The following is a 14,468-nucleotide window of genomic DNA, read 5'->3' as shown; positions in this document are numbered from 1 at the left end:
AGTCTGGAACCCAGCAGAGAAAAACCCCCACCCCACTACAGGTGCGAACTTCGCGGTTTCTCTGGGTGCCTGGGTTCACAGAGAGGCGTCAGCGGCTGCCTAGAGTGGACCAAAGGTTGCCAGAACTGGGGGGTCGCCGCCCCTTCGACAGCTCCGCACCGACAATGTCGTTGGCCTTCTTCTCTGCCTGGAAGGTGACCGATGGTCCAAGATCAATATCCGTGATCGGCGGGCGAGGCTTATTGTTTAATAGGGAGCCCCCCTTTGTCCCTCCGTTTTACTAAAACGTACGCTCTCTCAAACACACACACACACACACACACACACACACACACACACACACACACACACACACACACACACACACACAGTTCCCCTTGGTCTATCAGCTCCCCCCAGCCCCAGCCATCTGTCCCAAGTCTCCTTGCCCGGTTCTTTGGGCCCGACCACAAGCGTGGTGTTGGGTGGCCTGGCTCCTGGCCCAGCAGGGGCTCGCGGCCACCCCCAGGCAGGGTCCCGCAGCCCCACCCCGGCGCCGACGCTCTCCAGAGCAGGTTTTCTGGGGAAGCGGATCGGCTCCAGCAGGTCAGAGCGTCTGGTGGCCTAGCCTTGGCTTCCGATTCCATTGAAAACGACCCGCTCACCTTATCGCGCGTCACCTCCCCCGGGTTCCCACCCACCCCCAGCCCAGCCTAACCCCGGCGGAAGCGGAGCCTTGTGGGCTTTTGAAGTCCCTAGAATCTCAATCTGAGAGGAGCCGGCGGGACTGCAGGCCGCCGCCCCCCGCAGGGAGGGTCCGAAGGGCCATCGAGGGAGGGGTGGGTTCGGAGGTGTAGGTGACAATCAGCAGGGGCAAAGGCTGGACCCCACTTTGGCTGCGGTCAACCCCTTTTCCCATTTATGGGGCTTTCCGTGCCTGGGCAGCCGGCACGCTTTGGATTTTTCATTTTGTCTGCGAATTTGTCTTCCGTTTCCTCCCGGGTGGGGAATAATCTCCAGGTTTTAGTGACAATGATGCGGTGAGACACCCCGCCCCCCGCCCCACACAGAAACTGGCCATTATCTAGTCCCTTGTCCTTCCTCCCATTAAAACCCCGACCTTTATCTCGCTCCTATTCATCCGATGTTGAAGCAAAGATGCTTTAGGAAGAAATGACATTTGACAAAATTTTCCCCTGCAGGCACTAGCTGGTGGAGTAGGCCTTTAAAAGGGGTGAGAAACTGAGGCTGCCTCGAAAGAGGGGTACACAATGGATGAAGGGTAGGGCTGGGAGAAGGGACCGGGAGAGAGGAAACCGCTCTGTCTTGGGCAGAGGCTGTGTCCTTTCTTGGGACCTAGAGGAAGCCCCCTCCATTGGACCAGACCTTAGAAGAAGACCCAAATGGCCCCCCCTTGATCTCTAATCCTACTTTGCTTTCATCTCCCAGGAAGACCCAAAGGAAACGAGGATCAAACGCGGGGGCACTCCCACTGAGTGCAAAACTGGGGGCGGGCCGCGGAGCCCGAGTCCTTCTGAAGACTCAGTAGAAAGGAAGTGGTCGCAGCCCCCCTCCCCCATGGGAAGGCGGAGCGGAATAGACTGGGTGGCAGCTCTTAGGCCAGGCTTGCTGGGCTCTGCATACTTTGGGGGTTCGAGGGGAAGGAGGACAAGCCAGAGTTCTGCACAGCAGCGCTATTGTTACTAAAGATTTGGGGGCTATCTGCTCCAGCCCCCTCTGCCACCCCCCCCCATCGCTCGCAGGGCTCAGTGGAAGGCTGCTTAGGGTGTGGCAACGTTTAGGCAGGCGTAGATACCACTCAGCCCTCCCTGCAGCCTCCCCCTGCCTTCCACCCCGCCTCCCATCTACTTCCAACAGGAAGCAGCAGCTTCTTATTGAAGTCTTGAGCTTCTGGAGTCCCCTGAACCTCTAGCTTCCTCTTTGCCTGAGATTCCCAACGGAGGAAGACTGAGGACCAGTTTCGGAGGGGGTTAGGGGGATGGATAGATAAAAGAGGAGGAAAAAGGAGGAAGGAGACAAAAAAGATAAGGGTAGAGGGATTCTTCTTGGAATCTCGGCAGCTGGTGATTTTCCTTCAGACTGAAAGAAGAGGGGGTGGGGGCGCAGAGGATACCTTTTCGGCCTGGCGTGTGGGGGTGCAAGTTCTGGAGAGGGGCATGGAAAGGGGAGTCGTATGAATTTCCAAGTGGAAAAGGCACTGGCCTCCCAGTCCACCTGCCCTCTGCGATACACCCACACCAAAAGAGCAAGCAAGGTGACAGCTCCCTAACTGGTCCTAGCCTACCTTTCCTGGAAGGTCATTGGGGAGGGAGTTCGTGATCGCTCTCGGCGACTTCAGGCTCTGTAAACGCCCCCCAGAACTGGCCCTTCTGTTCCTAAAGCCCTGGGTAAGCCACTTGCTCCTGTGCATTTCCAGTGACTTCTCTGTCTTCTAACCCCAGTGCCAGTCACCACTTCTGAAGCGGAGAATGCAACCTTTGGGCAGGGCCTGCGGACTTGAAGTGCTGTGCGCTGTCACTTCGCTCCTCCCCAGCCCAAAATCTCTCCCTGCCAGTGAGGGGTCTCGGGCACCACCGCTGTGTATGGGCAGTGGTGGTCAGCCCACGGACACTTGGGAAACCTCTCTGCGGGATCATTCGTTGACACGGATAAAGAGCTTAAAATTCAACCAGGGGCAAGAGGAGGGGGCAATCAGACAGCCTCCCCACCCCACATACCTGTAATATGGGCGAGGTCCGTGCAAACGCCAAAGCGATTTCTTCCAACCGTTATCTCGAGGTCAATCAAGCTGGGCTGTGGACAGCTTAAGGTCACCTAGTTGGGGGTGGGGAGAACTCGGGGAGGCAGGAAAAGATAAGTGAACACATGGCCTCAGCAACCAGGGCGCAGTCATTACAGAAAATAATATCAAGGCATGTCGCTGAAGCACCCTGAGAGAGGACAACCGCAAGTTCCCATTTGGTTCCGGAGAGAAGGAAACAGCTGGGGGTGTAAGGAGAGATGAGGGGGAGAGGAAAGAATATTCCAAACTCAAGCTCCCCAGGAACGGGGGTGGGGGTGGTGCGGTGAGGGAAACACCGTTTTTCTCTCCCCCAGTAGCTTGTAAAAAGACTTTGGAACCCATGTGAGATTAGCTTATGAAGCGCAGCTATAGTAATGGCCAGAACTGCGAGGTTTTGTGACTCGGCCTTCACAGGTCTAAAATGCAGTTAAGGAACCTCTTATCAGTGTCACATCAAGGCACCAAGTTAAGAAAACAAAAGTCAAAACAACAATAAAAGGGGGAAAAAAATCAAAAGCGTATTCAATTACCGAGTCCCGCTGCCCCTGCGGAACTGGCCGAGCGCTAAGCTCTCTCTGTTCTTTCTGCGGAATTCCATTTGCATCCCCTCTGCCCGAGTGTGCCTCTGTCGGTTTTCACACTCTCCTCCCCATTCGAGAGAGGCCCGCACCTGGCGCATCACTGCCGAGCCATTAGCCGCGGGTCTCCTTTCATCTTCGTTGCGGCAGACGTTTCTATTTATCCACTTGCGCCTGCCGAGTGGCGTCACCAGCGGTACTGTAATGACGATTGCAGCGAGAGGATGACAGCTTAGAAAGAAGAGGGCAATGGGGCTTCCTCCCAGAGGCGGTGCGGCACTGAGGAGCGCTCGCATCACAAGGTGACCCCAGCTCCCCACCGCCGCCGTCACTGCGCTCCCGTCGCTCCCCGCCCGCCCAGCCGCCTGGCCACTCTTTCTCCTTCCAGCAGCCAAGACAGTCCGGCCGCTGGGGACCCCAGGAGCCGGGGGTTAGGCGCCCACTGCCCCCCCTCCAAAGAACGCGGGAATGGAGAGCCGAAAGGACATGGTTATGTTTTTGGATGGGGGTCAGCTTGGCACCCTGGTTGGCAAGAGGGTCTCCAATTTGTCCGAAGCCGTGGGCAGCCCGTTGTCGGAGCCGCCCGAGAAAATGGTGCCCCGTGGTTGCCTGAGCCCGCGGGCCGGCCCTCCAGCGGCCCGGGAGCGCGGCGGGGGAGGCCCGGAGGAGGAGTCCGTGGACGGAGTAGCAGGCAGCGCTGCGGGCCCGGGCGCCGAACCGCGAGCAGCCGGGGCGACGGTCCTCGGCCCAGGGCCCCCGGCCCCCTCCACAGACAGCCTCGCCGGCCAGGGGCAACCCAGCAGCTCGGACACTGAGTCGGATTTCTATGAAGAAATCGAGGTGAGCTGCACCCCGGACTGCGCCACCGGGAACGCCGAGTACCAGCACAGCAAAGGTAGCCACCGCGCCCCCACACTCCCCGGTCCGCCCACAGCGCTGAGCTCAGCTCAGGTCGCGAGGGAGGCATCCCTTTTTCTCTGGGGCAGGGTGGTTGAGGGGTGGGGGCTCTCCCCTGCTACCTGCGCCCTGGCAGAGGTCTCCTGAGCTTTGGTAGTTGCAGGACGGATGGTGACAGTTGTGCCCTGGGAGAGGAGGGAGACTCAAGCCTTGGACTCGAGGGGGGATTCATAGAGTACCCCCAGTGTTTCTGCGAGAATGCTTCAACTGAACCGGGAAGACAGCCTCCCCGGGCGTGGGTACATCAAACGCGCGTCCGGGCAGTTGGTGGCTGCCAGGGTGTAAGGCACACATCAGCGCGGAAGCCTGCGGTCCATAAAGGACCGTAAAATTCGAGGCCGGCTGGGGCGGCCGCGAGAGCTGTGGCCCTCCGACTAGTTTGCACGTCGGTCGGAGGTCCAAATTACCTCGTCACTTCCCGGGCTCGGCGGCGCCAGGTCGGAAATGACCCCAATGGTCTAATTGCCTTTGGTCTCCGGTTGCATTTGAAAAGGTTGAGCTGGGGCCCTCCCCTCTCTACCACCCCCAAGCCCTTCTTCTCCACCCAAAGGAAAAGGAGCTGCAGGGGGCTGGAGCCCCACCCTTCCCTGGGGTACGCCCAATGGAGGGGTGCTGTCACACTGATTCAACTGGAAAACCCCTCCCCACCATGGACTAGTGGGAGTGGGTGAATGGCCCCAAAGAATGGGTGAATAGCCCGGAAGAGAGCTTTCCTCTGCCTAGCCAACAATCCCCCCCTTAGGGGGCTGGAAAAGGGGGAGTCAACCAGCTCAGCCCGTCAAAGCCTTTCAGCCCACCAGCAGGCACCCCCCACAAGGGTGTAGGGGGGGGTGGGAAGGTAAAAACAACCACCCCCTTGGCCTTGGCGGCCAACACCTTGTGCGCCCACATCCACCTTATTCTCACAAACCAAAGATGTCCTCAAAACAACCTGAATACCACCCAATGTACTCCTAGTAATAGGGTCCTCAAACATGCATTCCTGTAGCACCCCTGCGCAACTTGCAAGCCAGTCTCCACTCCCAATCCCACGTTCAGAGCCTGGCACACCCGAGTGCAAAGCCTTAACCCAGAGCACATAATACCCCCTCACACAGGTTCACCTGAACTTCCAGCTGTGTCAGACACAAACACCCTTGTCCACTCTGCCCACCTAGTAAGGGTGAACCTCCCTGTGCCCCAGGGAAGGGGGGTGGTGCAGGAGGAGAGCGGGGGTGGGGGTGGGGGTGGGGGGTGGGGGGTGGGGGGGTTGTGTGCCCAGGAGGCCTTAGACCAGGGCCTCCCAGTCAGCTTCCTGAAGGGCAAGGCTTCCTGAACCGGTGCTCTTTCCATGCCAACCCTATCCTCCCTTCCTCACCCCTGGAGTCTGCAGTGCCCATCAGGGACAGTCACTGAGGCCAGCAAGGGCAGGGGGAGCCTCATTTTCCCCTTAAGGCCACCCAGCCTCCAGCCCCAAGTCAGCAGCTTTGTGTGTGTGCACACACGCATGTGTTTTGGGCTCCCCGCGCAGGACCCGACTCCGAGGCACTGACCAGCAGTCCCAACAGCGGCAGCGAGGCCCCCAAGAGCAATGGCGGTGGTGGCGGAGGTGGTGGCTCACAGGGCACCCTGTCCTGTAGCGCCAGTGATCAGATGCGCCGTTACCGCACGGCCTTTACTCGGGAGCAGATTGCGAGACTGGAGAAGGAATTCTACCGGGAGAATTACGTATCAAGGCCCAGGAGATGCGAGCTGGCAGCCGCCCTAAACCTTCCGGAAACCACCATTAAGGTATGTATGGGTGAGGGGGCTGCAGACTCAGAACAAAATAAATACCAACTGCCCATTCCATTCTCTCAGCCGAGCCAGGCATATGGACCTGGGATCATCCTGCCATGTGGCCGCAAGGAGTGGGGCCAGGCAAGTCACAGGGCTGATTGATCTATTTTCCTAGGCAGCTACTGCTCCATGCTGTCATGCAGATTGACCCCTCCCCCCTTCCCCCCTACCCCATTCTGAGCCAGATAGGATAGGGTCAACTTGGCATTCTGGTTGGCAAGAGTCTTCAGTTTGTTGAAGTCAAGAACCTTCAGCTATGGGGGGCGACAAGGAAGCGCCTCAAAGGAGAGTGGCTGAAGGGGATGATTCCTTTCTGGGATCCACTGCCTGACCCCTGGACGGGCCAGTTTCCTGGTGCTCCCCACTACTTATTGCCTACTGGTTCAGGCACCCCAGAGGGTCAGAAGGAATGGGAGAGTGGAAGTCACCCTGAACCTCTCGGGAGGGATTTGGCCTCCAGATGGTGTCGGGGAAACCTGCGCTCTCCCCTGTGTTCTGGGCATCTGGGCAGGACTTCTGAGCTCTGGCGGCTGGGCCGGTCCGGCCGCCGCTCACGCAACGCTCCGCTCCTCCCGCAGGTGTGGTTCCAGAACCGGCGCATGAAAGACAAGCGGCAGCGGCTGGCCATGACGTGGCCGCACCCGGCTGACCCTGCCTTCTACACCTACATGATGAGTCACGCGGCGGCCGCGGGCGGCCTGCCCTACCCCTTCCCGTCCCACCTGCCGCTGCCCTACTACTCGCCCGTGGGCCTGGGCGCCGCGTCCGCCTCGGCCGCTGCCTCGCCCTTCAGCGGCCCGCTGCGCCCGCTCGACACGTTCCGCGTGCTGTCGCAGCCCTACCCGCGGCCAGAACTGCTGTGCGCCTTCCGTCACCCGCCGCTCTACCCGGGCCCTGCGCATGGACTGGGCGCCTCGGCCAGCGGCCCCTGCTCCTGCCTCGCCTGCCACAGCGGCCCAGCCAACGGGCTGGCGCCCCGGGCCACGGCCGCTGCCGCCTCGGACTTCACCTGTGCCTCCACCTCCCGTTCGGACTCCTTTCTCACCTTCGCGCCCTCTGTGCTCAGCAAGGCCTCCTCCGTGGCACTGGACCAGAGGGAAGAGGTGCCCCTCACCAGATAAGGGGCCGCCCGCGGGTTACCAGCTCCAGGACGCCCGTGGGGGCTCCCCGGGGGACTCAGCCAGCGCTCCTCCCCGACCCAGGACACCGAGGGATAGGAGAGAGCCTCAAGGACCAGAGAGTCATGGTCACCAGGATGGGCGCCCCCCTTTCTCCCCAAGCGGCTGTGTTTGGGGAGTAGGAGTGGGGATAGGGGAAGCAGAGACCAAGAACTTCCTTGACGCAACCCATTGGACCCCTCCCCTCTTTGCCCATCGAACTGGGGTTGAGGCCATAGATCCAAAACGAACTAAAACTTAGCCACAACTATCTATCGACATGACATGACAACCAGTTCCTTAGCCTTTGCCACCATGCCCCTTCATTACCGGGGACCCCTCCTTCCTGCCAATGCCAAGCTCAAGCACTGGAGAGGGAAATTGCTGTCTCCTAACAAAATGCTGTGTATGCAGAGCAGGTAGAGATTAATCTTTGCCAGCTTCCCCAAGGCGTGGCAAGGGGTTCGTGGATGGCAGCCCAGCCATCTACTGGAAATGATTTACTACCACGGAGAATCCTGCCACTCAGCACGAACTGGGGGTCTCTTCAGCCTTCCCCCAGCCAGTCTCAGTTGCACAGCGGCTTCTGGTTGACCAGCACCTGATCTGTCTCTCCTTCCTCCCAGTTTCAGGACCCCAGCTCATCTTGCAGCTCCACCCCATCCTCACACACTTTTTGTTTGATGTTGGCAGGGAAGCTGCTGTCAGGGCGCCTGGGCAGCTTGTGGGAGGCCTGGCCGTTTCTCCCAGAGCCCAATGGTACACCTTGATTAGCAAGTGATGTGTGTGAGCAAGGTTTTTGAATGTTGAATGTATAATAATCATCACCATGCGCCTGGCCACTAAGCGAGCTAGGGCTGAGCTGTTAACAAGGCGCCCAGGGAAGAGCTTAGGGAGTGGGGACCTCACTTCCCTCCCTCAGTATCAGGCAGCAAATTAGACTGTCTCCATCCTTTGCCCAGTCACTTTCCTGTCTGTCGCCAGAAGCTTTGGGGCTCTTCTCTTTGCATTTGGCATTTTACATCCTTCCTCGCCTTTTTCCCCTTCTCCCCTCTTTCTGAAGATAGCTCTGGGCTTGGCTGTCATGTCCCTCCACTGGGAGCCTTCTGTCCCTTTGGGGGGAACCCTTGAGGGCCATTCCCAATCCTTCCCTCCCACACTCCTTGCAGCTGTTTTGTTTTTGCAGGAGAATTTTAACCCCTCCTCCCTCCACAGTGCCAGCTCCCCCACATGGGGTGGAAGTGCTGCTTCCTTCTTACATAGGGAATGAATTTGGTTTGTTTGATTATCCTCAGAAGCCCAAAGAATTTGCTGTTACAATTTGTTAACTATATTGCAATAAAAGCTGGACATGATTCTCACCTCAGTACTTTCACTATTTTTTTGTGTGCCAATAAGCAGCGCATTGGCTCTTTTAAAAATTGTTCCATCAGTCACCATGGCCTTGGGTATGGAAGGATAAAGAAGTTGACCCCATGGGAGTGTTCTAGACCCTCTTGCTGGGCACTGGCCCTCTCCAAATAGATAGAGGGCAGAGGTGGAGAAGGCTGGAGAGTGGGTGCCAAGTTGCTTTGGGAGGGGGATGTTTCTTTATGGAGATGGCTGGTCTAGCCCTCCAGGGTAGAACTGTCCAGGGCTAGCCCAGTTGCTCCAGTTCTTGAAAGGTGTGGGCCTTCTGGTAGCCTAATTCCACTCCAACCCATCGTGGAGGCTAGTGGGGAGGCGGTGGCGGTGGTGGTGGTGATGGTGGTGGTGGTGGTGGTGTGTTGATTCCTGCTATGTCTTTGGCTGGCAGGTGGAGGAGGAGAGGGAAGAACTCTTGAACTGGGATGAGAGCATCTGAATTCAGGCTGAGGCTTCCTCCCCAGGACAGTCCCACTGCAGCCAGGCAGCCAGCTTCGTGCCCTTGGCTAGGCTGGGAGGCCCTGGTTTGTTGAATGCTAAGGGTTCTCCACTCCACTCCGGCCTCTTTCTGCACTCAGTGGCCCTAGCCCTCTAGAGCAAATTCTGGCGCCCAGTTTTCCTGAGGCTCATCCCAGCCCCACCAACCCTGCATAGCTCCCTCCACCTCTGTGAGATTCCTGGGTGCCAAACCTGGGCAAATTTCTTGGTGGTTCGGTGTCAGGTCGAGATTGCTTTCGACAGGTAAATGGGCTGTGGTTGCCGTAATGCCAGGCGTATTTTCAGTTAATAGGGAGGGAAAATGAGGTGTCTGCAGCGATATTGGAAAGTACAAGATCGATGATCCGGCCTCGTGTCCAATCAGCAGCCTTTAATTGACTGTATTTTCTGGGTAATTGAGCCTCTCTTCCTCCAAATTGAAGTGGAAGATATAACAATACATCTTGCCAGGAGGAATTACTCATTACTTCATAATGAAATTTCCCTTTTGCCAAGGTTTGCGATTTGGCGCTAGGCACCACCTCCACTCGTCCCCTGCAAGAAAACACGCTCTGGTCAAGCCTCTCTGGTCAGACACACGCCACTTTAGTGGCTTGCGTGAGTGCAAGGGTGTGTGTGCATGAGAGATGACCACTGTGCTCCTCTTCCAAACCTTTCATTGGGAAACTACCCGGCTAGACCCGCCAACAGGGCTTGATCTGGTAATGCTTTCATTTTTTCAACGGGATTCACCTTGACCCCATATCATACCATTTAGCAGGCACCTAAGTGGAGGCTTCTGTCTGAGCAGCTATAAACCATAGATGAGCTCTGGGACCCTGCTTCCCTTTCCTCTTTCACTCTTGGTCAGAAAGTGGTCACCCTTCCGAGTTTGACACCTCACTCCCCACTCACTTTTCCCCACAGTTCCTTAGCTTACCGTTTCTGGGGCGACCATAGGTGCTGTCCAGCGCCTGTCCCCCTAGCTGCCTGTCCCAGCTCTGCAGGACCCATGGCCCTGCAGCCCAAGAGCGCGCCTGGCGCGGGTCATCGCCAGCTTGTTAGCGTGTGATTGATTGCCTTATTAAAGCGTGTTCTTGTAAGTGTGACCAAACTGATTGCATTGCATATGTTCGGGATAATGCTCATTTTAAACAACAGGAGAAAGAGGATGAGCTCGGCAGAGCATCCGAAGACGAAATGATTCTGGCCAGCAGCTCCCTAACTCTGGCATTAAATTGCCCAGTTATATAGCAAATCATTCGGTTCCTCCACCCTGGCCCTGTCATTTTTTTTTCTTGGCCTGCAGTTTGATCATGTGCCTCAATGTCATCTGTCCCACAAATGTTTTCTCTAGGACTACCCAGGCTTCCCTTTCTGGGCCTGAATAGCCCATCACTGAGCCCCTACCCTTTAGCCAATCCCAAGCCAAAGATGTAGTTCTGAATGCACCTTCTCATGTGAGGTCTCCTGGGTGACATAGCTCTAGACTGGAACCCCAACAGGAGCTTCCTCTTGTCCCCAGAAGAGGCAATTTGCTGTGAGCCCCTTCAACCCCCTTTTGGAAAGTTGAGAAGATTCTTTTGTCCCCAGACTTCTCCCGCTCGGCTGCTTCCATTATTCCTTGACTGAGGAGACACCCGCCACCATATGCCAGTGGGGGAAAGTGTGGGTGTCACGGGGGACAGTTGCCAAGAGAGATGGCCAGACGGATGGGATGGCATTCTCAGAGTGCGATGAGTTTGCTTTCTCAGCATCCTCTCTGTGCACTGTCACTCCTAGCGGGAGATGGAGGAGGAGGAGGAGCCAGGAATCACCAGGCGGGGGAAGGGAGAGGAGAAGTTTGGAAGGGCAAAAATTGGAATTTGCTTTGAATTATTCTCACCTCCACCCAGAGCCAGTCTTCCTTTGGGAACAGACAAATCCTCGGCCAACTCCATCCACTTCGGCACAGGAGGCAAAACTGATGGCAGATTGAACTTCCTTTGGGATCAACTGGAATTCAGATTTGTTCCAAATAAGGATGGCTATCAGAACAAATCAGAAATGATGCCCCTCTTAGGAGTGTCATTTGAAAATGCTGCCAAGCAGGTTCATTTGCAAGACAGAGCTGAAATGTGTCTAAATAAGTGACTTGGTCTAAATGCCACATTTCTTCCTTCCCTGAGCTTCTCCCAGGTTTTTCAGGGACAGGCACACCAGACTACCCCAGAATGAAAACCAAGGTCCAGTGTACCGTTTGTGCCAGCTTGGGACCTCAGCAATGGTGACCCTAAGTGGGGGGGGGGGAGCAAAAAACACCAACTCAAGCACAAAATGCATATTACAGTATACAAAGCAAACAGAAATATAAAGTTATTTCCAAAATTGCCTTCTCAGCAAATAAGTATGTGTGATATTCTGAGCAGGGGCAGGAGGGAGAGAAAGATGGCCACTTAAAAAGTAACATGAAAGCATTAAGTAATTATTTAAAACAAGGCTGTTTAGAAAAATATTTGTATTTATTGCAGCTGCTCAATTGGCCTCGTTAAAGTCGGCAAGCATTTAAATCGTGTTACAATCTCATTTAAATCCCTCTCCGTTCCAGCAGGCTGAAGAGCTTGAATAGACCAATCACTTCATAATGATGATGAATGAGAAATTAATTCAGATACAAGCAAGACAATTTAGGCCTTCATCTGTTTAAATAGCCTTCCAATATTATTCGCGATCGCGGGTCACAGATTGAATCAATTGTCCAATCTTGTGAAAGTCATATCCTTGCGTCTTCATCGAGATTATTTATAGCGCAGCGAGGGCTGCTGAAAGGTATACGCTGTTAACAGGGACAATTACTTAAAGGGAAGCGTTTATAAAATGGAAAACAAATGCCCGGCTTGGTAACAAATGGGATCAAAAGCAGCCATTCCAATCTGGCTCCTCCAGGGAACGGAGTGGCGGGATGAGGCTGAGCTCCTGGGACTGGCCTCGGGGGGCGCCCGGCAGGGTCAGCTTCTCCCACCCGGCATCGCGGCAGGGCCTCCGCCCTTTGGCCTGGGCTCCAGGGTGACGCGCAGCCGCTGTGGCCCTGTACGCCCCAGTGGGTCCTCAGGTCTCAGCCCTGCTGCCCAGCCAGCCTGGGCACCAGCACACCTTGGGCTGCCCGGGAGAGGCGGCGCGCTCGGCCTTAACTGTTCAGGTCCCGAGGCCAGGTGGGGCGCACCGGGGTTGGTGGCTCCTGACTCTTCCTTCTAAGCCCTCCACGGGAGGGGTGGGGGGAGGGAAGGTCCACAAATCCACAGGGCCCCTTGACCCCCGCCAACTTGAGAGACTAGGTTGAAGCCACAGTCCTCCAAATGACACCAAGCGAATGGTTCCCCTGGGAAGAGAGCAGGGGGGATAAGGAGACTCCCGTCAGCCGCTTTTGGGGGGCGCGGGGCGCCCAACTCTTCCGGACACTCCCCCAGTTCTTCATGGGCACTCTGCCCTAACCCACCCCCCATCCCGCCACGTGTCCCTTCCCGCCTCCTAAAGTTATCCCTCCCACCGGGGAGTCCTGAAGCAGCAGCCCTGATTTCCAGGCGATAGTGTCTCCTTGAGCTGACCACCCCCAGTCCACTTGGGGCACAGATTCAGAGCTATGCGCTGGGGAGGGGTACAAGGTGCGTTTGGGGATAACTGTGCGTGCCGCGTCTACACTGGCTGTTTGTGTGCCGAGTTCCAGGGAGAGGTACGCTTTCGGGGTATAAGTGAGGGGGTCTAGGAACAGAGACGCAAGAGAAATCGTTCAGTGGGCTGAGCCTTAAGAAGAGAGCGGAGAGCGCGAGGCTCACAGCGACGCCGAGCTGCAAGGGTTCCTGGCGGTGCGGACAGCGGCGTCCAGGGGTTTCTTCTTCCTCTAGTTCTGTGTTTGAAACAAAAGCTCAGCCGAAGGAGTCCTGGCGCTCGGAGGACCCACTCCCGGGAGCGACTTTGATGTATCGCTGTCCAATTAGTGCCTTTAATTGGTGTCCTTGGGGATGGCCAGACCCGAAGCTGGGACACAGCCTTCTCTCCTCTCTTCTGCACACTGGAAAGGTAAAATTTATAAGGCACTGCCGCAAGCCCCTGGGAGAGCAAGGGAGGAAGGCAGGCAGGGAAGGAAGGGAGAGATGAAACTCCTGTTCTGCTTGTAGAAGGCGGACCCTCCAGCCACAGGGGTCCGAGGGAAGGGCCCGGACCACCCGGCTGCTACTCAGTTTCCTTGCTCTCCATCCTGGCAGGAGAGTTCAGGGCAGCAGAGTGGAGGAGGAATACGAATTTGCTCGCCCAAAGGCCAAGGGAGCATGCATTGTCTGCAGAAGCCCACCCCATGTGGTCGCCTCTTTCGTTAATAATGGCTGTTTGTTAACAAGGATGCGGAGGTTAAATAATCCGGGTGGAAGATTAAACATGCCTCATCAAGGCCCTGGGAGCGGGAGTGCGCAGCGCGCAGATCTGCTCCGGAGCCTCCCCGGCTACGGCTGCACTTGCTCCAGAGAGCTTGGAGGAAGGTGGGCAGAAACAGCCTGCGGGGGAGTCCTGCGTTAGAGGAGGAGGGGAGGTCCAAGTCATCTTCAGGGCCTTCAACCACCGGCCATAAAGTCTGCACAGGTCTGCCCACTGGTGTGTTCAATAGAAAATCAATAGGGAGTCACCCCCAGTCTACAAGGTCCAGAATCCAGTTTCTCTTGGGGAGAAGGGCCTGTCAAAGTCAGACCTCTTGCAAGTATGGGGCCTTTGTACCCACGTGTGAATAGCATTGGCCCAGAAGACAGAAGATTTGGCTTCTAGCCTGGCCTTGGCGCCTAAATAGCTGTGTATTCCCCACCACTGTATTCGCTGAGCTACATTTCCCCACTGGGTAAGGTAAAGAAGAGGCTGGGCTTAGTGTCCATGGTGAGATTCCTTCTCTCCTTCCCTCCAGAGGGAGGCGAGGGAGGAGGGCCTTAGGTAGCACAGGTTTGAGGACGCACTATGCACCCACCATTGTGCTGGGTGTATCTTTGAAGCTTGAGGGCAGTGTTATTTCCCCCGGCGAGTCATCCCCAAATATAATGGCTTGTAAAGGCAGACAAGGGAGAAAGGACTTGAGGGAGAGACTAGAATAGGATGGGTGTGTGTCTGGTAGAAATACAGATACTTCTTTTATCTGAAGAAACTGATCAAAGAAGTATAAAACGTGATATGGCAAAGAAGCTAGGGTTACTAAATACCCGTGATTGATTGACAGCAGTTGATTGACAAAATTTTTGCAGGGAAACAGAAGATATTCTCTCTCTTCGAGTCCTGCTGACA

At 56.2% G+C, this 14,468-nt stretch overlaps 1 protein-coding gene across 1 annotated transcript; it reads left to right on the top strand.

The window, feature by feature from the left end:
- The first annotated feature begins 3,828 nt into the window (after positions 1-3,828).
- EVX1 (even-skipped homeobox 1) lies at positions 3,829-7,256 on the top strand. Its single transcript, XM_075557568.1, has 3 exons — positions 3,829-4,255; positions 5,828-6,087; positions 6,714-7,256. Exons 1-3 carry the CDS (start codon positions 3,829-3,831, stop codon positions 7,254-7,256), a joined length of 1,230 nt encoding a protein of 409 aa, XP_075413683.1.
- The last annotated feature ends 7,212 nt before the right edge of the window (positions 7,257-14,468 follow it).

This window comes from Tenrec ecaudatus, chromosome 9 (genome assembly GCF_050624435.1).
Source record: "Tenrec ecaudatus isolate mTenEca1 chromosome 9, mTenEca1.hap1, whole genome shotgun sequence".
Lineage (NCBI taxonomy): Eukaryota > Metazoa > Chordata > Mammalia > Afrosoricida > Tenrecidae > Tenrec > Tenrec ecaudatus.
Note: the sequence above shows the minus strand (reverse complement) of the source record. Positions and strands in the feature narration are given on the sequence as shown.